The 24,430-nt window shown below is 45.8% G+C and overlaps 1 protein-coding gene across 1 annotated transcript in view; it reads left to right on the top strand.

The window, feature by feature from the left end:
- The window catches only part of LOC144108627 (uncharacterized), an 86,335-nt gene that overhangs the window by 37,087 nt on the left and 24,818 nt on the right, over nucleotides 1-24,430 (top strand). The window contains exons 14-21 of the mRNA XM_077641816.1: nucleotides 1,909-1,929; nucleotides 2,164-2,184; nucleotides 4,790-4,846; nucleotides 9,461-9,481; nucleotides 10,096-10,113; nucleotides 10,324-10,344; nucleotides 15,400-15,417; nucleotides 21,429-21,449. Coding sequence (XP_077497942.1) covers nucleotides 1,909-1,929; nucleotides 2,164-2,184; nucleotides 4,790-4,846; nucleotides 9,461-9,481; nucleotides 10,096-10,113; nucleotides 10,324-10,344; nucleotides 15,400-15,417; nucleotides 21,429-21,449 — 198 coding nt within the window. The remainder of the gene's footprint in view (nucleotides 1-1,908; nucleotides 1,930-2,163; nucleotides 2,185-4,789; nucleotides 4,847-9,460; nucleotides 9,482-10,095; nucleotides 10,114-10,323; nucleotides 10,345-15,399; nucleotides 15,418-21,428; nucleotides 21,450-24,430) is intronic.

Genomic DNA, 24,430 nt, shown 5'->3' with positions numbered 1-24,430 from the left:
GTCTTGCGAAGTGTAAAAAGCGTAAACAGAAATGACGAGTGGCACATGCAGCGACTTACAGCAATACTTGTGCACACAATACTGCGCTTAAAATATTCTCGGCGTTTGCATTGTGCGCGACAGTGACTGCGGCAGGTCAAGAGCCTTAATGAAAACCGCATAAAAATAACTAGGTCGGTGCGAAATATGAGAGCTTAACATAACAAAGAGCAAAGAATACTTGCAAGCTGCACAGGCCCTTAAGGGCAGCTGCTGCGTTCGAGAAACCCGAAGACTGGCTGTTATTAAATTGATTTCCTCATTTGAAAATTAGACAAGCTTCTTAAAAGCGTGCTCTTTACAAAGCGCTTGGGCGAATTGTATGATATCAGTGATAAATGATGCCATTTATCGGTTTTATAACGAAGGTAACGCCGTTCTTAGAAGGGAAGTGCAGCTAGTACTTTACTTGACTGTTCTTCCATGTTTTTTTTTCGCTTTTATAACTTATCTTTGGCATCGTTCTTGATTTTTATTCGTTTGTTGTTTTAAATGTTTCTGATTCCAGTGCGATGCCTGAAGCATGCTCTAAACTCCGCGTTGATTACACATGCGAATAAATATTGCTGAGAACGCTTGTGTCGTCAACGTGCGGGGCTCTTAGGTCGGTACTCTGCCCCGCTTTCGCTCTACTGATGCGGCATCTTCACCAGCTAAACGTGGATGGGTCTTTCCTGCCCGAGGGAACGAGGCGAGACACCATGTGTATACTCGTATGTTATTTAACGAACCTGCACATATTATGCAGAATTGGCCAGGTAGCTACAGCAAACTCGAGTTAATCCTTTGAAGGAGAAGGCTACGTAGCAAGCGCTTCCGACCTACTGGTGGGGCTATTTCTGCGGCCGCCCTTTTCGCACGTGCCGAGAACGGCGGCAATAGACGTTTTTAGCACACCTGCGACGTACTAACGGAGGCATATACAGGTTTACCGGACCCCTCCTGCGCATGCGCAGTGGTATTATTGGGGTCAGGCAGGACCACTGCGCGTGCTCAGGAGGGGTCCGGTAAACCGGTATACGTCTACGCTAGAACGTCTCCGGTATGCTAGAAACATCTAATCCGTGAGGGGCTTTGCTGTGCGCGCCACTTTCGAGGCGACCGCCGCAGGAGGCAGCGAGAGCGCGTTGTCAATACCGCTCGCTTCGCTGCCGGGACCCAGAACACATTCGACTTGCTCCGCGGACTCCCGCGTAGCCATCAAGGTGGCACCCTTGTCCTCGCTACCTCCACTTTCCCCATTAGTAATTCGTCCCTCGCCAAGTCTAACCACCCTACCCTCGCCCAGTCGGCGCCGTGCCAACGCCTGATGGTCCGTATAGAGGGAGGGGGAAGCAGCTTTTCCACAAGTGAATCTTTTGCGTTCATTCTAACTTTCGTGTTGTTCACGAAAGTACATGTACTTTCTCCCCAATCTAAATGCATCATTTAAAATTCCGACCTAATCTCTGCAAAGGAAGGCAGTGCAAAACTGACCAGCATTTGCGCTCCTTAGAAAATTTATTAAAGGTTTAGGTTTCATCGGGTTTAAACTTCCAAAGCGATTCATGCTGTGAGGGATAGCGTGGGTGGAGGCCTTGGGGTTCTTAACCGTGCACTGACATCGCACAGCTAGTAAACGTGTCCCTAGCATTTTTACTCCATCGAAATGCTATTTACGCGGCGTGGATAGAACCCGCGTCTTTCGGGTCAGCAGTCCAGCATCATGGCCACTGAACCACTGCAGCATCTAAAATTGGCAAAAACCCTAGAGGAATAATATAGGTGAAAATATGAATAAACTTAGACTCAACAGATCATATTCAACCGTTGCCTCCCATTATGCTGTATACGACTGATTGAAATGCTTTTTTGCATCTCCGCTTGCAGCAACGACGACAACTTCAACGGGTAAATTCTTCGAGTTTTGCATTTATTAGAAAACTAACACCATTAGAGTAAACTAACAACTCATGTCGTTCGGATTGTTACTCTGTAATGCAACAGAACGAAAGGAATAAGCTGCAAACATTTAAAACGCCTTCACTAACCAATTATTTTCTAAGCAGCTGGTAATTTCGTAATTTTACCAGCTCTAATTATTTTTCGAACTCGCTGATGCAGGCCGTCACGTTTTCATTTCAGCAGCGACTACGACGTCAACCCGTAAGTGCTTTTAATTATCCCCTATGCTATAAAGATTTATACACGCCATGAGCCCTTCGCATGGTATTGCAGTAGAACACGTTCTGGGGCAATTTGGTGCATAGCTTGAGGAGATGAAGCGCTCAGAAGACAGCGCTCAGAGACAAAAATAGCATGAGACAGGCGCTGCTTGCAACTGTTTATTGAGTTCAGGACTGGCTTATTATATAGCCAAGAGGAAGGCAAGGTGGAAGCGGATGCAGAAAACAATAGTGCAATCAACAGGTAAATGACACGTGCGATGGACAAAGGCACTACAATGTAGGGTACGGAAGTGAATCAACTCTTTGGAAAGTTAACTAAAAACACACTTTCATTCTCATAAATGACAAGCGATGGGGTGCTTACACAGGAGCTCCCACTTTTTCTAATTCGGTGGGCTTCTAACTATTCACAGGCAGTCTTATCGTTGCTTCTACATGGCATCTTAGTATCTAGGAGCTTTGGTTCACAAATTCTCTGCTTTTCTTTACCCCAGTCATTGCAATGATGCACGGCAGATGTGACACGGTACCCTTTCCTAGCGAACGTTGGTGCTCCTTTAGGCGTTCTTTAATACATCGGCCTGTCTCGCCGATGTACACCTTCCCACACGTCAGCGGGACGCTATAGACTATACCCCCCCCCCCCCCCCCCCGCATATTTCACAAAAGGGTTTCCATGCTACGCATTCTGTTACCTTGGAGCTCTCAGTTCCAATCTTGCGACACAGCGATGCAAGTTTTTTGGGTGCAGAGAAGATCACAGGAACTTTGCATTTCACAGCTACATGCTTAAGATTATGAGCCACTTTGTGGGACTGCGGAATCACCACCAGCTTGATTTTGTTATCAGATACTGCCGATACTTTAGATACATTCGCATGGTGAAGTGCGCACAACAGATTGTAGCGATGAAATCAAAAAAGGAAATTTTCAAATGCGGCATGTAAGCTCATGCTCACTTAGTAGTTTTGCTGTCCCTATTGCTCTTAAGTATAGTGCCCCATTCCCCTTTCAGCGACAACAACAAAGGCAACGACGATAATGACGTCAGCGCGTAAGTGTTGTAACTATTTCTGCAATTTCCAGTGTACACTTCGGACCGGATGTACACTTGTGATGAAGAATGCACGCTAATTTTCCGCTTTAGCACACTGCGACTGCATTGAAGTAATTGAGTTCTGCATTTCGGCAGCCACCGCGTGTGCTCAGGAATGCAGGCTCTACTGTTATGGCTGTACAAGATTTAAAGTCTTTAAGCTCCGGCTTATGGCCATAAGCAGTGTCCACGTTTTCTTTGTAACACGCTCACGCTGCTTCCGAACCTGGGGCCGTATTATGTAATGATCCATTGCCTTCCCATTCCGTTTGTTCCTCTGGCGTTAGTCGCTGCTTCTATTGACGCAAGGCGTCCGAGAAGAAACATCCTGCCTGTCGCGACAGAAACACTCTCATGATGCCCCTTGCTTTTATAACCGCGAATAAGCTTCAGGGCCTTATTCTATGAACTGTGTGATTTCCCACTGTTAATTTAGTGTCCATTTGGTCATGTGTCACTGGTCACTCAGTTTACCCGCGGTGTTCAAGCCTCAGTATGAAAAGACCCGTCTATGGGGCGGTTGGCGACCGGACCTCACTATAGGCTTCATATCGCAGCCGATGGCAGACAGTGGAAGGGTCTTCTTGCCTGCTGTTGAAAGAGCCCTGAGATGCTCCTCGCCATCGGGTGCATATCGCAGGCAATGGCAGCCAGTTATGAGGTTTGGTCGCCAACAAGCAAATGGCCGGGGCACTTCCCACAGGCGATCAAATGCCGCGGTATATGTATGTGACTAATTACAGAGGGCCAAAAGGATGTGAAATAGACAATGTAAAATGCCAACCCCACCACATGCGTCTTCATACACAACGCCCGGCGCTGTTGGAAGAAGCGAGATCCAAAGTTTCGGGGAGGGGGGGGGGGGGCAGATAAAGACATTGAACAAATACAATCAACACCACCACTTTTCAGAGTTACACTTTTCGACGGCGGAGCTTATTCCAACTTTTCTGACTGTCTCGTTAGAGAGACGACAAAAGCATCTGCTAAGTGAACGATGTGCTTCGTAACCGCTTGCCGTTTTTTTCATATAATGAAGTCATTATGTTAGCTTTGATATTAAGTTGTCCCTCACAGAACTTGTTTAATCATAGTTACGGATGACAAAATTAACCGAACACGACAAGATGCAAAGATGCTTGAACAAGTAGGCTGTGCACTGACAAGCAGGTTCCTTTTCCGCTCTCGAACTATACCAAGAGACCCGTCAACGCTTGAGCTTTTGAGTAAGCCTAGCGACACACTAAATTGTTTATAGCTTTGTTTTGCAATCAATTATTTGCGTGTTATTCAACATAAAGAAAAAAACATCCATCGTGGACAATGTCCTTTTGCGTGAAATATGGGGAAACGTGTAGTTTTGTTCTGGGGTAAATTTACCGAAGCACAATCTCAGTGTTCTACCCTAAAGACGCAGAGTATGCAACGTATTTCTCCTAGGCGTCACTACTGCAAGATATTTTATCTGTTTAATGTGATCCACCAGAACCAACGACAACAACAACGTCGACAACAACGTCGACAACGTCGTCGACAACAACGCGTAAGTGTTCTTAACTGTTAAGCATATTCTTGTAATTCAAGCACGTGCAACAATTGCAGGATACGGCGGAAATGATACGCCTGAGTAATGTTGTACTGCCTAATTTTTTTTTAACATGAGCCTAAGTTAGAGACTTTCCTGACGCGCTAGCTGATTCAGTTTCATAAAATTGTAAAACGTATTTACAACAGAAACGCCAAGGCACAATGTTAGCTGCTATTCCGTGTTTTTCTTTCGCCTTCGCGTTTGCGTTGACTCGCTTTACAACTTGCTGAGCCATAGTTATAGTTAATATCACTGCTGTTCTTGGTTACGCCGGAAAATTGAGTCTATTTTATATTTTAAGACAGTACCACTACTACAACGCGTTATTCCGCTTTCTGCTGCTAACTGATTTTTTTGTTCTCAAAAAATAACAAAGGCACCCATTATTTGTTCAGATTTCCTTGCTTTCTTTCCACGCGCCGACGCATCAGCTGTGGTTATTAAAAGCTACAAAACATATTGAAGAGTTTGCGGTGTAGATGCGTTAATTCGAGAGATATGGGAGAGGCTTCTGCCCTGCGGTGAACGTAGTTAGGCTGCTCATGATGCTGCTGCTGATGACGTGTATAAGCCTTGTGGTGGCCTCCATGTTTATAAGTGAATTTTATGTTCCGGTTATTTTTTTAGCAACCACGACAACTTGTATCTGCACATCAATTTTTCTTGAGAGAGCCCTTGTGCCTACAATAAAGCGAAGCAACTGACATTAAATGCACTTTTTAAACGAGGTTTGTCATGTGAAACCTCAGCGTTTCTTAGCAGAGCACATTTTCAACCAAGCAAAGCCCTCGCTACTCGGCACATTTGCATTCTAACTGCCCTTACCGATTATTTCTAAACAGGATTACAGTTCCGAACTCTAGACTTCAGTTTCGATACTAGAGCAAGATTTTGTCTAACGTCTTCGTCAATGGCAATTCTACGGCCACATATAAGGATTCATTTGAAATGAATGCCCATCTTACATTTAATTTACAGTGACTAAGCGTGACGGCACTCTCATGCGTTAGCAGCAAGCAACAAATAATAGATATCCCAAGGTAGCGGGTCCCCGCCTCTACGATACCACAAGAGGGCGTGGAGAACGCGACTCACAGTGACCCGGTCTCCATAAACACCGAGGTAGAACTTCAGACAGGAGTGAGAGAAAATTAGAAAAATTAACAAGGAGGCATACACAATACAAAACCGTACACATCGTCGGTTATGGTGTATGGAGCGAGAAGGCAAGAGATACAAAAGCTGGATGATACGCATACTAGAACAGAGATACGCAAAGGCATGCACACAAAATGAGGAAAAAAATAAAGAATTATTCAGTGTGGTTATGTGAAATGCGAAAGTTTTCACCTCGGTTTCGACTTCAGTTCGAGGTTCGGTTTTCATTGTCAAGCAGGTTTCAGTAAAACACCGCCGAAATCGGTGAATGGGGTCATAGTGCTAGTGCACTAAACAAGGAAGTAAAGTAGAAATTCAGCGCCACAAACGACCAGTAGCGCTCAGGGGACTAGAGAACCTCATTTCGAGGGTGGAGGGTGGAGGGAGGATGGAGGTTTGTAATGTTAGCACAGGAACGCCGAACGGAGTAATTTAGCCTCTCTTTTTATTTGAAAAAAAGTAATATTTTGAAACAACGCAACTATCTGAGAGCACATACAGCAGCGCGGTAAACAACATAAATGAATAGGCCAGCATAAAAAAGACAACACTACGAGTGCAATATATAGAATGAAGTGACAGAGGCAGTAATGCACTAGAAATGGAAGTCTGCCTGGATGGCCCATGACATCCTCTCTGCATAGACGCCTGGCTTTTGTACAACAATAAAATGTGCTTGAACAAAGTTCTTGGACAAAAAGCAGAAAGGAGTGATGAACACTTTCAAGAAGGCTAAACACGTAAGCATTGTTGGTAAATACTCTACTTGGGGAATGAGATACGAAGAAACAATTTAATATTCTGTTCTGGCAGCAATGCTCAAGCACTGTGCAAAAGTCGCAGGATCATTTCCTGCACGATGCTTATACAGTAAACAAACATGTCAAAGCCATTGCATATTTTGAGTCCTAGGAATGCAATGTATGAGGATCTGTGAAGAGACGCACCTGCGTGAAGAATATTAGCGTCTGTGGGGACTGAAACAAAGAGTAAACACGTGTTTATCTACGGGTGTCTGATTAAACCGCTCATGCCACACCGTAATGGCGAGTGCTACTAAACGCACGCTGACCAAGACGGGTCGTCTTTTGTGGAAACAAAGGAATAACGACAATCGCTGGCACAAAAGAGAATTGACAGCTTCTGCAACAATAGCGCCGGCTAGCAACAATATGCGTTAAGGAAAACAAAATGCGCCAGAAAAGGTTACGAGAAAATTTTGCGTATTGGTGTGCGGGGAGGTACTTCGAAGCCGGACATTACGAGCTCGCGGGAAACGAACCCGCAGGGCCTAGCCCCGCGGGGGGGGGGGGGGGGGGGGGAGGAGATGACAGGGCACAACCAATTTTAAAGGCCGCCATCTTGGATTCGAGAAACAAACTACGCCGCCATTTCTTCCCCTTACGTCATACATAGTTCCACCTCTATCCACCATATTCGACCGTGACGTCATCATTGGCACGCGGCAGGTGGCTGTTTCTACAATGCTATTGTACATGGCGCTACAAGTCTCAATGAGAAATGCGCTGTTTTCTAGTTGCTGCCACAGATGGCGCTTTGATCTCAGGGTGGTAGGAGACCTCACGAAATCTCGACACGTGGTGAAGAGTTGCTGCCACAGATGGCGTTATGATCAAGGGTAGCAGAGTCCACGAAATCTCGAAAGTGGATGAGTAAGAGCTAACGCTCCTAAAATTTTAGTCTGGTCCTTGGGCGACGTTCGGCTAGAGGTGGAAAACTGAGAAGACGAAGCATCTCTGTTACAGAATCAGTATGCGTATATAAAAACATTACAAATGGAGCTGGTCTTCTTTACACAGTTTCAAGTTTTTTTTTATTAAACCACTTTTCACAGGATCACATATAATGCAGACATATTCTAATGTTGGTCGCACCTAAGTTAAATATGCGGCTAACTTGGCAGATTGAGAGGTCAGTTTTAATTGTACGTTACAGCTCGACATCCGACAAAGAAAAGGCTGGCCTTCCGCGTTGAAACAGCACCGCAAATTCACTGCACGTTTCTAGTCTTATGTGCAAGGCGAAAGCCAAACTGAGATTATTCTCAGTTTCGCTGTAGCACTAGAAGCCTTTTGCTGAATTCCACCACGATCTCCTTTTTTATCGGAGTCATTTCGATTGTTACCACCTGTTCTGCGGCAGCAGTCATACTTATCCCCTTTAGAGTGCTTTTTAAGTGAACATGTTTCCCATGCAGTGTTAGAGCTTGACAGGTTGCAATTAGACCAAATGTTGCATGCCGAGCCGAATGTGGCGCTATTCGAGCTAGCAATCTGGAAGCAGTCAGGAAAATTGGTTTGATCAGCAGGTTCGTAATGTGTATGTGCTAGAAGTGCATCAAAATGCATTTTTTCAGCAACAACGACAACAAAAACTTGTAAGCCCTGTTTGAAGCTTAATTGGGTAGAAAGTTGGGCCAGTTGGTGTAGCGACATATTCAGGAAAATTTTCGCATATTAACACAGGACGGGAGGGAGAAACAGGCACACACAAATGAGCACTCGTGCGTGTCGCGCTAGTGTGTGTTTGTGCCTGTTTCTCCCTCTCGTCCTGTGTTAATCTGCGCAAAGAGTTCCGGAATCCTGTTTGAAAAGCGCCATGCAATAAGTTTTAGGACTAGTCACTAAAGACAGCGCAATTTCAAATTCGTGCCGTTTTTTTCATTTTTAGCGAAATGCGATAGATTGTTCCAACATTTCTGGAAAGCAGCACTGTGCCTGAAGAGAAGGAACCTCAGCCAAGGCGGTCTAGTTGCTTTGACTTGTCTTTTTGACTATTAAGCCTTGCATTTGCAATCTGGTTAGTATAGTCAAATTGTTCCTGCATGAATAAAAGCATTGTCTCGAATTGGTGAGTACTGCTTTTAGTCAAACGGCTGTCTTCATAGCGAAACCACACTTTTTATAAAAGTTCATCCCGTAATTGCATCAAAAGGCCACGGCTACTTTTAAGAAGCTTGTAATTATGGGCTAGTACATGACTGCCTTTTGGCTTTCAGTAACTACAACACGTAAATGTTTGCCGGGATACTTCCCGCTGTTAACCACCCTTCTTTGCCTAAATAGGGTATTCTAGAGCAAGATTGCACTTGAAGAAATTCAATATGTAGTACAGTACTGAGGAGGAGAACCTAATTTATTCACGTTACGATTCGGACGGAAAAGGTTGCTGTACGAGAGCCGGATAGACGCCTCAGAAAAGTTACCTTTTTTGTGATCAGTGTTGATAGCCATATCTTGAATTGTATCCTGCCGATCGGGTATGGTAATCTCAATTTCAATTGCAGCTTCTAGCTTTTATCAGGCTTAGTTTCAATGTTTCAAAGCAGCTCTACGGTTTTTTATTTTTCTGCGAAATTTGTGACTGCGCGGCACGTGTGTTTGCTTCCAGAGAGCACTACACAATCAACTGGTAAGCCATTTTCTCTGTGTAGCCTTAGCATGGTTTTTTTAAAGAATTGCCAGCGTTTTTTTCTTTCATAACATTTTGTTGCTGTCAACGCACCTTCGGGTAACATAAATGCCGAATAAGAAAACTCGTATCTTCTCTATATATACTAGGCGCCATTTGACCATGGAGTGTTTGCCCTATTTACTAACAAGCTTTGTGCGCTAGCATTTTTTTAGCTCGATATGGCCAGTGGTGGCGGGCACCAGAAAAGTGCTAGATTGTTAGCTGGCAAACTAGTATGAATGTCTAATTAGTAATTTAATATATCTGCAAAAAAAATATTACTGTGCAATAGATTTTTAAAGAAGCGCCAAATTGTGCGGGCTCAAAAGTCAAATATTCAGTTTAATTGCCCGGCTTAAGAGTCAAATGCGTCTGAGCTGTTTTCGGATGTACGCCACCAGTAAAAATAATATGGCGAAGAAAATGTCTTTTTATCTCTAAGAAACCTTTTTTTGAACACTCTTATAAGTCTTTTCGTTGAAACACACTCGATACTATTGAAGTTGCATCTTCAGTGTTTATAGAATTATAGTATTTTTTAATTCACCCTAAATGGCTCTTTCTATTTTCAGTACTTACCACAACAAAACGTAAGTTTATTTCACTGCAGGTCCATGTTCTGCGTGCCTTTCTTAGTCAATACCTGGCAAACAGAATTTGATTTTTACGAATCCTGCAGTGGGTTAAGTGAGTTTAGATGGTTATCTTCGAAACAAAAGTGCTGAGTAAATTCACCTCTTAGCAACCGTTTCCCACTCTTCCTCAATGAACTAAATGTTGCTCCGCACTTTCACTTACAGCGGCAACGACGACATCAACAGGTGAGCCCTCTCTTCCTTAGCGACATGCACTGATTGTCGAGATTGGAGACGCACGTTCCATGGAGCGAGGCGCTCAGACGGGTCACTGAAGGTTGCAAGCCATCGCAACGCGTGATGGTCACTGCGAAGCGAGGAACCATTGCTGTCGCCGAGTGAATTCTTTGTTGGTCTGACTTGCTCCCGCAAAGAACCGAGCAGCCCTGTGGTGGCGATAGACAAACATGCTCGGCAGTTGTCGAAGAAGAGCACCAGGTGCGCACAAGTACAAACATTCCAGACAAATATCGTTTTATCTCTTATCACAAACAAAGCAGTGTGTTAATAGCTTTGAGCGCAAAGGAACATTACAAAGCTATGTGGCATTATGATTTATTTCAAGCAGATATTAGAAAATATTCTAAGATAAGCGGCCTCTACAAAGCAGTGTAAAGCGTTTATAGACCACTCATGCCGTCCCTTCATGTATCAATAGACCCCTACTTTTCCCTTCCTTAACAGCCCAATTCCCCAACAAACGGCCTTGAGCCTACCGTTCTAAACAAACAGCTAATTCATTCATTCATTTCAAGCAGGCAGGGGAATAAACCTCACCACAAATATATGAGAAAGGAATGCCTTCGCCTCGATTTTTTACAGGCGTACCGCTGCCATCTAGACATGAACGCACAAACGCAGATCACAACGCGAATCGAAACTTCTGTAGGGATATCGGCGTGAAATGAGGCTTCGAATGTTGTTTCCAAATCTGGGTCGGAACTGACAAAGGCGGGCATCGTGTCTGTGAACAACCTGAAATAAAATCAATTCATCGCCGGAGTTCCGCTAACCAGAAAGTGATCAACCACTTTTCATGGAACTTTGAGACGACCTTGTGGTGATGGTAAACGTTGCAACAATCACAGACCATTTATCCGAAGGCATGTACAGGTTCACGGCTTCGCAATTTCATTTCATTTCAGTTCATTTATTTTTGACAGAAACTGTTACAGTGTATATGCATATACAAATTTAATTTTTTCTGTCCGGATAGCCAAGGCGAAAGGTATATTCAAACGCCTGACAAGGCCAATATCAGGCGGACCTGGGTGTGGCCTGGTTGAATCTCGATCCCTGAATATACAGTAATGAACTAAAATGAATATATATTCAAGTTCAGTTTTTCAAATTTAACTTTTTTAACGCATTAAAATTTGCGCACGAGGTTGGCGGGACTACCATGTCGGACTTTTTACACACTATCAACCCATGTTTATCATTAAATATTACGCTACATTTTGTTCCCTCAGCAAGCTCACTGAGCTGTTTTTTGCGCTGCTGGGAGGTATCAGCAGCTGTATGTCTATTTTACTAAAAAATGAGGCAACAATTACACAAACGCCTTTTCACTGTAACCTAATGCGCCAGTACTTCAGATGCAAGCCTTTTCAGGCGACCACCGTTTAACTCCGTCGAATAATAATAATAATTGGTTTTTTGGGGAAAGGAAATGGCGCAGAATCTGTCTCATATATATTTGGACACCTGAACCGCGCCGTAAGGGAAGAGTTAAAGGAGGGAGTGAAAGAAGAAAGGAAGAATAGGTGCCATAGTGGAGGGCTGCGGAATAATTTCGACCACCTGGGTATCTTTAACGTGCGCTGACATCGCACAGCACACGGGCGCTTTAGCGTTTTTCCTCCATAAAAACGCAGCCGCCGCGGTCGGGTTCGAACCCGGGAACTCCGGATCAGTAGTCGAGCGCCCTAACCACTGAGCCACCGCGGCGGGTTCCGTCGAAGCATGGAGTGTAGGAAGCTGTCAGCGAACGTCTAGGCCATATTTCTCCACTTTTGCAGACTTTTAACTTTCTGCTCTTCGGTTCAGCTTGGAGTGTAGGAAGCTGTCAGCGAACGTCTAGGCCATATTTCTCCACTTTTGCAGACTTTTAGCTTTCTGCTCTTCGGTTCAGCTTTTTTTTTCCTCGAACGATGCGCGATGCCCTTTCAAATACACTCAATTCAAATAATGTGATAAGGCATGCTAACTACTGCAGCAGTTCCGCGGTCTTCTTCATCAAATTGTTCACTAGCGTAAAAGAGTGCTTTGATTTATAACTTTGTTGAAACACACATCTGAATCACTAATTCTTGCTTGCATATAGAAGCGTAACCTTATCTAGAATGCCCAGATAAACACCTTCGCTCAGGGTGCCTTGAATTCAGTCAAGGAGACAAACTTCACGAGCGGAGAATCAGCCCCTTGTCGTTACGTCCCGCCTCTGCGATTTAACATTAGAAGATGATAACGATCGTGTATCTAAACTGTGTTTCGGGTGACGTACACAACGAATCCTATTATTCCCGTGCTTTAACAACTTCTATTCGTCTAATGAAGTCACTCTTCTCAATTCGTGACCTATCCCCACCCGGTGTACGCTTGCCTACATTATCATAGAAACTGTTTTTTTTTAAACATATGTGGAGGATTTGAGCTGTGTTTCTGGCTTTTTGATGAGCACATTGCGCATGACGTCTCGCATTCCATGGAGTTACTCTAGAGCTTGATAACAGGGCCAAAACTTCGTAAATGTCAATAGTAGTCTGTTTAGAGCTTTTTACGTTTGAACGAACAATCTCTTTCTGAACAACTTGGATGGTTTTTCCGGTGTGTGTCCCTTGAAGATCTAAAAACCGAACCTCCTCTGAATCTATACCATCTCAAAACTTTTGAAGGCCTGCACTGCGGTACTCTGCGATTAGAGGAAACTGATGGTGGTTCATGTTTTCATGCCCTAGTTGTTTTGGTTGCGGATAATCGCCATTTGAGCAGTATTGATGACGTTATGTTAACCTTACACTCCACGCACTGCTTACAAAAATATGCTGTAATACATGTAACCAGAGAATGTCACCTAGAAGTGACAGCAAATTAATCAGATTAGAAGTGACGCAGAACGACCGGAATGGGAATCGCCCACGAAAGAACAGGGATGAAAAAACAAAATGAAGGCAAAGAGTAACGCCCCCAGCCATTCTGGCGAAAGAAAAGGGGATTGTTGCATCATAATGTATACAGAAATAACTAATAGGTTTTTCTATCAGTCGAATTGTGAATTTATAGGAGAAAATTGCTGGGGTTCAACGTGGCTTGAACCTAGTTATACGAGTGAAAGATCTGTTAAGCATGGTCTTCATTGTCTCATATCAAATTTTAAGGTCAAGATTCAAGGTCAAAGGTCAAGATCAGGTACCCAATGGTGATAGTCATATGCTACGGACGCTGGAAGGATGACGACGCTGTGGTGCGCGTTTATGTGCAGTCCCACTGTCCCAAGTCGTCTATCCTCTGCCTAGCAGAGTACCTGTACTATAGCCGTGACGTAACATTTTGTGGAGGTTGCCAAATTCTATCGCGGACCTCAAACTGGATCTCCGGAGTGGCTGCCACCTCGTCACCATCTCTACCGAATCCGCCCCATCTCCGCTAGCGACGCCAGCCATCGTATAGTCGCCCAGCACCGCGAACCAGGTACATTTTGCGGGACAGACGACATTGATGTGTACGATTGGCTCGCCCTTTACGAACGTGTCAGCACGCGTGAAAGGTGGGATGCGGCGTTAATGCGCGCAAATGTGATGGTCACACACATGATGATGACCGGCACAGCGTCAGTGTGGTTCGAAAGACACGAAGATTACTTGACCTCATTGGTTATCTCCAAGCAGAAACTCCGCGACCTCTTCGGGAAACCCATCGGGCGTGAACTCGCCGCAAAGAAGGCTCTCGCGTCGCGCGCCCAATCGTCTTCAGAGCCATACATCGCCTACATTTAGGACGTCCTGGCCTTGTGCCGTAAGCCTGACACAGAGATGTGCGAGGCATATAGTCCGCCACATACTGAAAGGTATTCGGCCGCCTTCAGCTCAAGGTTCTTAGTCACTTGGTCGATTCTGCTGGGATCCAACCCGACTCCGAGAAAGTCCGCGCCGTCAGTTCCTTTTCTACTCCTCGTTCCTCCGGTGATGTGCTCTGCTTTCTTGGGCTCGGCTCATATTTCCGCCGGTTCATCGAGAAGTTTGCGGAAATAGCTCGCCCTATTACCACGCTTCTCAAAAACGACGTCCCGTTCTCTAGGGGCCCGACCAAGCTTCCGCCCTCAGAACCCTTATCAGTGCCCTCACCGCTCCACCTCTCTTGGCTCACTTTGATCCGGCAGCTCCTGCGGAACTTCTGACCGACGCGAGCGGCCGTGGCACTAGTATCCCAAATGCTCAGCGGCATTCACGTCATTGCGTACGCCAGTCGTCTCCTTTCTAAGAACATCAGAGCACACCTATTCTACCACCGAGCGGGAATGCCTTACCCTAGTTTGGACGTTTACCAAACTTGGCCCTTACTTGTTTAGGCACCTCTTCTCTATTATAACATGTCATCACGCCTTATGCTGGCCTTCTTCACTCAAGACTAGGCCGTGGTGCTGGGCTCTTCGCTTTCAAGGTTACACATTTTATGTTGTCCACAAATCCGGCCACTTGCGCCAAGACGCAGATAGGTTGTCCCGTCACCCTATTGATCCACCTTCCTCCAACGAATGTGGTGCTGACGCCTGCGTTTTGTCCACATCGGACTTCCGCAACATTGCTCAAGAAGAGCACCTGGATTCCTCGCTACGACCGCCCCACTGCCAACCGCTCTGATGCTTCCCTCGCCACATTCGCGCTGCACGATAACATCCTCTACCGGCGCGATATGCGGCCTGACAGCACTGAGCTCGTGGGGTCGCAGCACCTGAATTGCAGCGTTCCATAATGTTCCCACGGAAAATCATCTTGGCGTGTACCGCGCATACGACAGCGTGTGCCGCCGCTTCTTTTGGCCAGGCTTCTACCGCTCTGTCCGGCGTTAAGTAGCCGCTTGTATTGCTTTTTCTTGCTGTGATACACAAGGCGCGGCAACTCACGCTTAGCGAAAAAATTAGAGAACTGTTGCGGCTGTGGCATTCCCTGCAGTGCTGGTTCATAAAGTTATTCTGGCCTTCACGTTCAAGTGAGCAACTCCGCGTATTTTGGCTTTCAGTGGCGACGACAACAACGCGTAAGTATTTTCAAACGTGATCTGAACATGATCGACATGCAGTCGCGTAAAGGCTCTGAAAAGAGAGTAGATGTTTAAGCGTATTGAAGATATATCCAAATGAGGAAATATCGCCCTGATCAGTTGCATGACTGTGGGCAGTCGGAACTTAATGGCGTAAGTATAGTGTACCAAGTGGACCTGGACAATAAGTCATGCGGGCCCGGGAGAACGAGCTCTCGAGGGTGTACAACAAAGTGACCATAAGAGAAGGAGTCTGGAAATTTCCACACCTGTAGCTATAAGAGTGGATTGATTGATTGATTGATTGGTTGATTGGTTGATGGATGGATGGATACATAAGGCTGAACCCTTTAAATCGGGCGGTGGTTCAAGCCACCTAGCCATGACTTGTGAAATTTTACTCCTGTCTCGATTTTAGCCACCAGTCAGATAACCTTCGCTTGGTTACTTCTAACCGCTTAAAATATACTTTCCCTTCACTGTCCTTAAAACCCAATGCCTTGGGTAAATCAGCCCCGCTGCCTTCCACTGTAGGGTGAAGCCCTTTACAGAAAAGTATCAAGGGTTCAGTCGTGTCCTCCTCTCCGCACGCAACGCACAACGTGTCTATCTCGTGGTACCTGACTCTATATGTCTTAGTCCGCAAAACTCAAAAGCGCCGTCTGTCGTTCGCAGACGTGAAATCAATAGGACCTCCTCTTCGTTGCGAAGTGGAGTCTATGCAGAAAGGATGCAGATAATAAGCTCCCTCTTATTTTACATAGGCAATGCCTGCCAGGTTAGTGATCCCTCTCAGTGCACAGTTTCCGATGGGAGCAGAGGAGAAGCCCCGTCCACCGGTCAGTTGCGATGCGGCGTGATTGGACGCGCGTCAGAAGCTCCGCATAAAATCAGTTGCGCTAGAGCGCCACGCGGCGGGGATTTTTATAAAGTTTCCGCGAAGCGGCGCAGCCGGAGACGCGCCCCATACGTGACCAGATTTAGACGGCTTACATGCTATGAATGCGAAAGCATTGCGCAGTACTGCTGTTTCTGTTGACGTGTTTGTGGCTTGTGCGATTGTGTAACAAAACCCGCGTTGGTCACCAAAGCCCACACCATTCGGATATCCGTGGGTTAATGCCCATATACGTTGAATTGGTCATTCTCTACTTAACTTTCATAGATGGCGGCGAGTCCTCACACCACTACCAGTGTTGTGGCGCAGCGGTTAAGCGATGCGCCACTGCTCTAGCAGGTGGCTGTTCCTGTCAGAGCCACCTGTAGGGTATGTGACGACTCATCTTGCTCCTCTCGAGCAACCTCTCACGCAGCTGACGCGACGCTCCATCGAAGTTACCAGAGCTTTCTCCTATTGGCTGCAGCTTATGAGGCGCTCCTTCGAACTTACCCGAGATTAACCGAGTTATTATATAAGTTTACCTGAGCTTCCTCCCATTGGCTGGTGGTGGCGGTGAAAAGCGTTTATTTAATGAAAGAGGTAAGGCTCTTTAAAAAGCCCCGCAATGGGTGGAGTCCTTAATCCGGGACCCCATTGGTCGAAGCCGCCAGCTTAGCCCTCTTGACCAAAGCCTTTTGGGACTGAAGGTCCGAACAGCCAAGCAGGGCCGCCTCCCATTCCTCTCTGGTAGGGTTGGGGTGGGGGGAGAGAGCTGAGTTGCGCTGGCAAGCCCAAGCCATGTGGTAGGTGTCAGCCACCTCCCCACAGTGTTTGCACCTGCCAGTGAACGCGGGATCGAAGTGTTTTATTACTGCCGGGCACAGCATTGTGTTCGTGAATAATCGGAGTAGAACGCGTTCGTTTGCTTTCCCCAGTCCCTTTGCAGGGGCCGGGTAGAGGCGATGCCTATCCTTATAATAGGATGTGATAGCTTTGAAGGAGAGTAAGTAGCTACCTTCAGGTTCCAGGTGCTCAGGAGCCAATGGGAACGCCCGGTGAATGAGTGCTCGGGCCGCCGCGTCTGTAGCTTCGTTTCCTGCTAGGCCCTGATGGCCCGGGGTTTAAACCAGGCAGCGGGGTGTAGGATCGGTGTGCCGGCTGCAATTCCTTAGTATTCGTTCAGCTAGTGGAGTTATCCAGCCAGCCTCATAATTGCGACATGCCGAACGCGAGTCTGTTATTATGTGTTTGGATTTTGAATCACAAGCAGCTAGGGCGATGGCAACCTCTTCAGCTTGTGTTGTGCCTGGGGCTCGAAAGGAAAGCCCATCCACCTGTATTTCTTGATGTATGACCGCGGCCGTGTACCACCACCCGTGGGTAGGCCCAGCTACATCTACGTAAAAGACACCATGTTTGTTGCCATAGTGGTGCGATAAGGCTTCCGCCCTAGCCTGACGACGACCACTATGATCCTCTTTGTCCATCTTAGTGGGGAGGGGTCGAACTCTGACGGCGCGTCTCCAGAGTTCGGGCACTCGGACCCGCTCCTGAATGTGAAAATCATGTTGGATGTGAAGGCGGGCTAGCAAGTGCCGACCCGACTTTGTTTGAGCGAGGCTCGTGTATTGATTTGTGAGATGGGCTTCCTTGAGCTCCTGAAAAGTGTTCACCGCTCCCAATGCAAGAAGTCTCGCATTGGAGGTGGACGCAGGAAGGTCAAGTGCCCTCTTCATCATTTTGCGGAGTATTACCTCAACTTTGTCTTCGTCGTGTTTCTGCAAAGGTAGATAAGGGACCGAATAGAGGATTCGGCTGATTACGAAATCTTGGGCCAGCCGCACGGCATCCCTGCTTCGCAAACCCCCTCTCTTGTTGGAGACGCGACGGACCATACGGCCTACTTGGTCTCCAACTTTGCGGAGTTTGTGCAATGTTGTGTCTACTCTTCTTTGGTTGTGGATGAAGAGCCCGAGTATTCGAATCTCTTTGGCCTCGTGTATGGGGCCACATGTTAAGGAGAGATGTATTTGGGTAGTGTCGTTAGGGATGCCCTAAGGTGCACAAATTAAAACTTGTTGGGTGCGCATTGGAGACCACAGTGCCCTGCGTAGCGATCCACTACGTGAGCGGCTGTTTGCAGGCATTCCTCCATGCGCCCTAAGTTTCCCTCTGTGGCCCAGATTGTGATATCATCGGCATACAAAGCATGCCGTATGCCTTCGATACCATTCAACTTGTCTGGGAGATGCAGCATCGCCAAATTAAAGAGTAGGGGGGATAGCACCGCGCCTTGTGGTGTCCCTCGCGTACCCATTTGATACGGACCAAGTTCTTCCTCTTGGATTCTGATTAGTGCGGCTCGATCGGTCAGGAAGTCTTTGATATAGTTCGCTCGTTCGAACTTATTCGAGCTGACCCGAGTTACTACCGAGCAACCGAGTTACCGAATTACTGGGGTAAGCTCGGGTAAGTGTCCACTCTTTCTCTACTTGCTTTCTGCACACATTTCGCGTGTACCGCGCATGAGCCAAGTAATGTTTACACATTATAAAAAAGCTGAAAATAGAAAAGTCGATCAAAAAGACCTTTTTAGATGCATTCTATGGCTCGCATTCCCCCAGTGTTCCCCGCTCACGGAGACAGGGGCGCCGCCTAATACTGCTTACGTCACAGATCAGCGTTTTTGCTTAAAAGTATGAACTATTCTCTCTCTTGACGGGAAGGGTTTTAAGTCTTGACATATGGGGAAAATTGGTAGCCACAGAGGGTGTACTTTCCGCTTCCCCACCTTAGTTTAGGCGCTCATGTTGATGCTTGAGAAGTTACAGGCTTAAGCGTGCCAGAACATTGTTGAAAACAATATAATGCAACCTGCTCTTCAGTATTAGTTTCCGCTTCCTTCTAGACACCTGTTTTAGAACTTCCTGTTTCAGTAAAATTAGGGATGGGTTTCAGCGCGCTAGGACTTCAGTGGCCCTTCTCCGCAGTTAGCCGTAGTGTGTTTGTTTCGCTGTCTGAAGCATGTTTTAGGCCGAAAGCCATTAATGACTCATCGTTGTCAGTCCGTTCGTCCGCCCGCGAAATCACTCGCACTATAGCTGTCAATCAAACGCGGTTCAAGTGTCCACCGAGATATCTGAGACAGGCGTCATTTCCTTTCTTTCAAGGCGTCGCGCCGAACGGGCGATGGCGTTCCGTAGACCCCTTGGCAACGCTGCAACACGCTATCGCGTCCCAATCATAAAGACAAAGCTTAAGCGTCACCCAATGTGGAAGCAGCAGCGCACAGCCGCGATGAATCGCGAAGAAAATAAAGGTGTGTGGCTGATGAGCGTGTGACGTCTTTGAGTGGCGCCACCATCGCTCGAGCTGAGCGATCTCCAGGCAATCTTGCCAGACGCCTCCTGAACGCCGATCTGGAAGGATGTCACCTAAAGGCTCTTTGTAATAAGTCTTTAATCAACATCTTCACCACACATGAGCGACACAAGCATGCAACACCACGCTAAAGGCTTTCACCTCACCGCACTTTACGTCCACAGAGTGCCCCGCGGAATTTTGGTGATAGGTGAGCAGCCTGCCTGTCGTGTCAGGCGGCAGCTGATTTAATTGTGATAGGATGCTCGCAAAGAGCATTCTGGATCGCAACCGTACATACCCATCAACCCAAGTCCTACCGTTGGCGGCACCTGCCATAGAAGGGCAGTGGCGCATCGCTTGATCGCTGCACCACAGCACTAGGAGTGCTATCAAGACTCCAAAGAGATTTATTAGCGCAGAGAATAACCAATTCCGCATACACAGACATTAACTCATTAGCGCTATTCGAAAAACTGCAATCTGTGAACACTGGATCCGAACACCGGAACTGAAGTGAAACCGTTGCCTCTAGCGAACCTAATTCGCATTTTGCCTATCTACGCACCCCGCCGCGGTGGCTCAGTGCTTAGGGCGCTCGACTGCTGATTCGGAGTTCCCCGGTTCGAACCCGACCGCGGCGGCTGCGTTTTTATGGAGGAAAAACGCTAAGGCGCCCGTGTGCTGTGCGATGTCAGTGCACGTTAAAGATCCCCAGGTGGTCGAAATTATTCCGGAGCCCTCCACTATGGCACCTATTCTTCCTTTATTCTTCCACTCCCTCCTTTATCCCTTCCCTTACGGCGCGGTTCAGGTGTCCAAAGATATACGAGACAGATCCTGCGCCATGTCCTTTCCCCAAAAACCAATTATTATTATTATATATATCTACGCCAAACGATCAATTTTTATTTTATATTTAAAAGACAAAAATGCCATATATATAGGGCGACGTTTCTTGTGCTTATTTCCTGTTTTATATAATAATGATACTGGCACCTAGATGTTTATCTATCCTGCAAATTTTAAGTTGATGCGCCTCATAGTGGCCCAGGAAAAAATCGTTGAATATAGCCTCACTTGACACTTGTGAAATCGCGCGAGTAAGCCTGGCGTATTCTTTCTTGCCTTTACTTTTAGCACGCAACTAATATTAATTATGGCTTTAATATCTCGATTCTTACTCCAAAGCTGTAAAATAGCGCTGTGCACGAAAACCTTGCCTCTGCAACGAGGCCATTTATAAACTCTTTTCATCAGAACTATATTATCATTTTCACAAAACGAAATTCATCTTTGGCCTTTTGTATAATTCGTCCATAATATACAAAATACTCAAAAATTAAAAATGAAAATAATTAGCCTGTTTGTCTTCCGTGCAATCACTTCAAGGTGCGGTGTAGCCAGCGGAGCTAAGTGCCTCGATGACCAAGAGCGGCGCAGTGAGGTAGACACGCTACAGTAAAGTCAACAGCATTTTATAATGGCATCTTTTCATGTCATATGTGAAGGTGCCGCTATCATTGTCAGTAGTTATTTTTTCTGTCCATTTTACTCTTTGTAATTAGCAGCACAATGGCAGTGATGGTCTATATTTTTGTCCTATTCACAATCAGCCAATGAACGATACATATCATCTAGGGACAGCAGGAATGACAAGATTTTAGCCATTTTAAATACCTAAGCTTGTTGAGGGATGTGTACCGCTTTCCTCTGGTAGTTATGACTGACCGATATTTTTTTTTTTCATATCGCAATTCACCCTCAGCAACGACTACTACGTCAACAAGTAAGTTTTTCCAGTTGCGGCCGCAGCTTTATTAATGCGAAAGCATTACTAGGCTACGTCGGCAGCTGAGGTGTCCGCAAATAGGGTGCGCAAAATGTGGAACGAAATTGCGTCGCGCGATATGATGTGATTAGCTAGCGTATAGTAGTCATTATTGAATATATATCACAGTTGGTATATAACTAGAGGGTCACATTTTTGTCATGGTGATGTGAGTCATAGCAATTGAGTCATGAGTCCAAGTCATGAGTCATGACCGGAATCATAATCAATGTGGTCATGACTGAAGTCTTGTCTGAGGAAGGAATTGAGCCTTGGCCATCACAATCATGAGTCATCATCACATTTTATGGACACTAGATGGGTCACAAAACGTCCCGAGTCATGGTCACGAAAAGGGCCGAGTCATGATCACAAAAAGGGCGTAGTCATAGGTCACAAAAAATTGTGCTGAGTCATGGGTCATAAAAAGTTCCGAGTCATGGGTAACAAAATGGGCCACAAAAAGTGCTGTCATGGGTCAGAAAATGGGGAACAAAAACTGCTGAGCCATGGGTCACAAAATGGTTCACAAAAATGCGGAGTCATGTCATGTGTCATAAAAGCCCGGGGTCACACAATGGGTCACAAAAAGTGCCCAGTCACAGGTCACAAAAAGTTCAAGACGGGATTGAGGTGTCCACAAGGATTTCGGGATATGAGAGCTACTGCGTTCTTATACTTAAAAAATTTTCCTTTCATCAAAACACATGCTTTCGCATTCCTCCACATGCCCTAATCCGAATTTTTGGTGTGACTTACCAAGAATTTGGAGGCTACTTTAGGAGCGATAGTTCCGATGTATCACTGACAATGCTTCTGAAAACTGACCGCTGGAATATTTTGATAACACATTTGATGCTCTGGTTTATAGATTATGTGGTTACGGCCTGTATTCTTGGCGCGCTCGAAAGATATACTACATGCCACAGTCCAAATAACCATCAAATTCTTTTAATTTCGCTGTTTCAACTATGTATAGGGAATAGCTAAAACGAACGACTCTCTATTACTGTATTGAAAAAAATTTACACATTTGAATGAGCCGGTAAACAGGATTACGGTACAATTAGGACGGGTTCATAGCCTTAACGTTCTAAAGCGACGCAGGCTATGAGGGACGCCGTAGCAAAGGGCTCCGGATAATTTCGACCATCTGGGGTTATTTAACGTGCACTGACGTCGAGCAGTGCACGAAAGTTACTGATTCGATCTCATCCACGCCGTTCACATTTCGATGGCGGCGAAATGCTAGGGGCTCGTGTACTGTTCGACGGCAGTGCACGTCAAGAACCCCAAGTGGTCGAAATTATCCGGAGCCCTTTGCCACGGCGTCCCTCATAGCCTAAGTTACTTTGGGACATCAGTCCTACGAAGCCAAACCAAATGTGCAATATTCGTATTTGCTGACCCATTCAAACTACATGCATTTTTCAATAAGATGAAATGGTCTGTTAATGTTACACACCAAACGGTAACCTGATTGTTAAAGCGACATGTCGAAATGAGATTTCAACAGTGGGAGTATCGAGAAGTGTGTGCAAGCTGCGACATCTTTGTTCTTCCGAAGTGAATGAGACATGCTATTGTTTCGCTTTTGTAGAGACTACAACGACAAGTCGTAAGTTTTTACAGTGGTTGACTCTACAAAAATTTTGGTACCGTTGAGAAAAGCGGCAGATTAGGCACTTAGGGAATGCGTAAATATTTGAGCGTTCTTTTGGCACAAAGCACTAATGTTGCCTAAAAATCGGCAGCAGACCGTTTTGAGATAAGGGGAGAGGTGGGGTAGTACACACTTGTTTGGGGACCCATAGGGAGCGGGGGACAAGGGGCACCAGTTGATGTGAAGGGGAAGAGGAGTTGTGAAAGTGCGGGAGGTTTAAGCTTACTGTCCTGTCCGCCGTTTGGCCTGGTGAAACATAGAGCTCAAGTTGTAATAAAGCAAGCCAGATATGCCAATATCACCCTCTCCCTTCTAACTTCAAGTTCATGTACTCCCCGCCCACTTCCATCAAGCTCCTTATCAACTTTTCCCACTTTGATAAGGTCATTGACCCTTTGTTATCGACTTACCTCCAATCAACCTTTTCGCTCATCCTATCTTGAATTCAATCAAGGAGATAAACTCCAAGAGCGGAGAATCAGCTCCCTGCCATTACGTTCCCGCCTCGTCGTCTAATAAGGCAAGTTGATGACCAGGTCTATATATATTGCATTAGGGGCAACGTATACAACGAATACCATTACTCCTGCAGGGTAGTAACTTCGATTGATGTATTTCAATCACTCTTCTCAATTCGTGACCTATCCCCACAAGGTGTTCGTTTGCCTAACTTATCCTGGAAACCGATTTCTTTTCACATACTAGCAGGGTTTGAGCTGGGTTCCTGTCGTTTCGATGAAACGTTACACGATGTCTCACAGTCCATGGAGCTTGATAACAGGGTCAAAACTTCGGAAATGGCAATAATAGTCTAGAGTTTTTGGCTTGAGAGAACAATGCCTTTCTCGACTACTTGTTTGGTCTTTTTTGTGTGTCTCCTGCGGAGATTGCAAACTCAAGCCTATACCTCTGCCAGATTTGCAAAGGTGTGGACTGCGCTGCTCTTAAATTAGAGAAAACTGAAGGTGTTTTTTTTGCTTTCATCCCATGGTTCTGGCTACGGATAATTGCCATTTGAGTAGTCTTAATGACGTTATCGTAACCTCACACTCCGTCCATTGCTTATAAAAATATGCAGTAATACATGCAACCGCACAATACGTCACATAAAATTGACAGCAAATTAATAATAGCTTAGATGTGAACGAAAATGAACGCAATGGGAATCGCCCAAGAAAAAAACAGGAATGCGAAATGATAGCAAAGAAGGGGGTACGCTCCCAACAACTCCTGAGGAAACAAAAGGGCATTATTGCATCATAACAAATACATAAAT

This window comes from Amblyomma americanum, chromosome 10 (assembly GCF_052857255.1).
Source record: "Amblyomma americanum isolate KBUSLIRL-KWMA chromosome 10, ASM5285725v1, whole genome shotgun sequence".
Lineage (NCBI taxonomy): Eukaryota > Metazoa > Arthropoda > Arachnida > Ixodida > Ixodidae > Amblyomma > Amblyomma americanum.
This window is presented reverse-complemented; position numbering and strand designations above follow the sequence as displayed.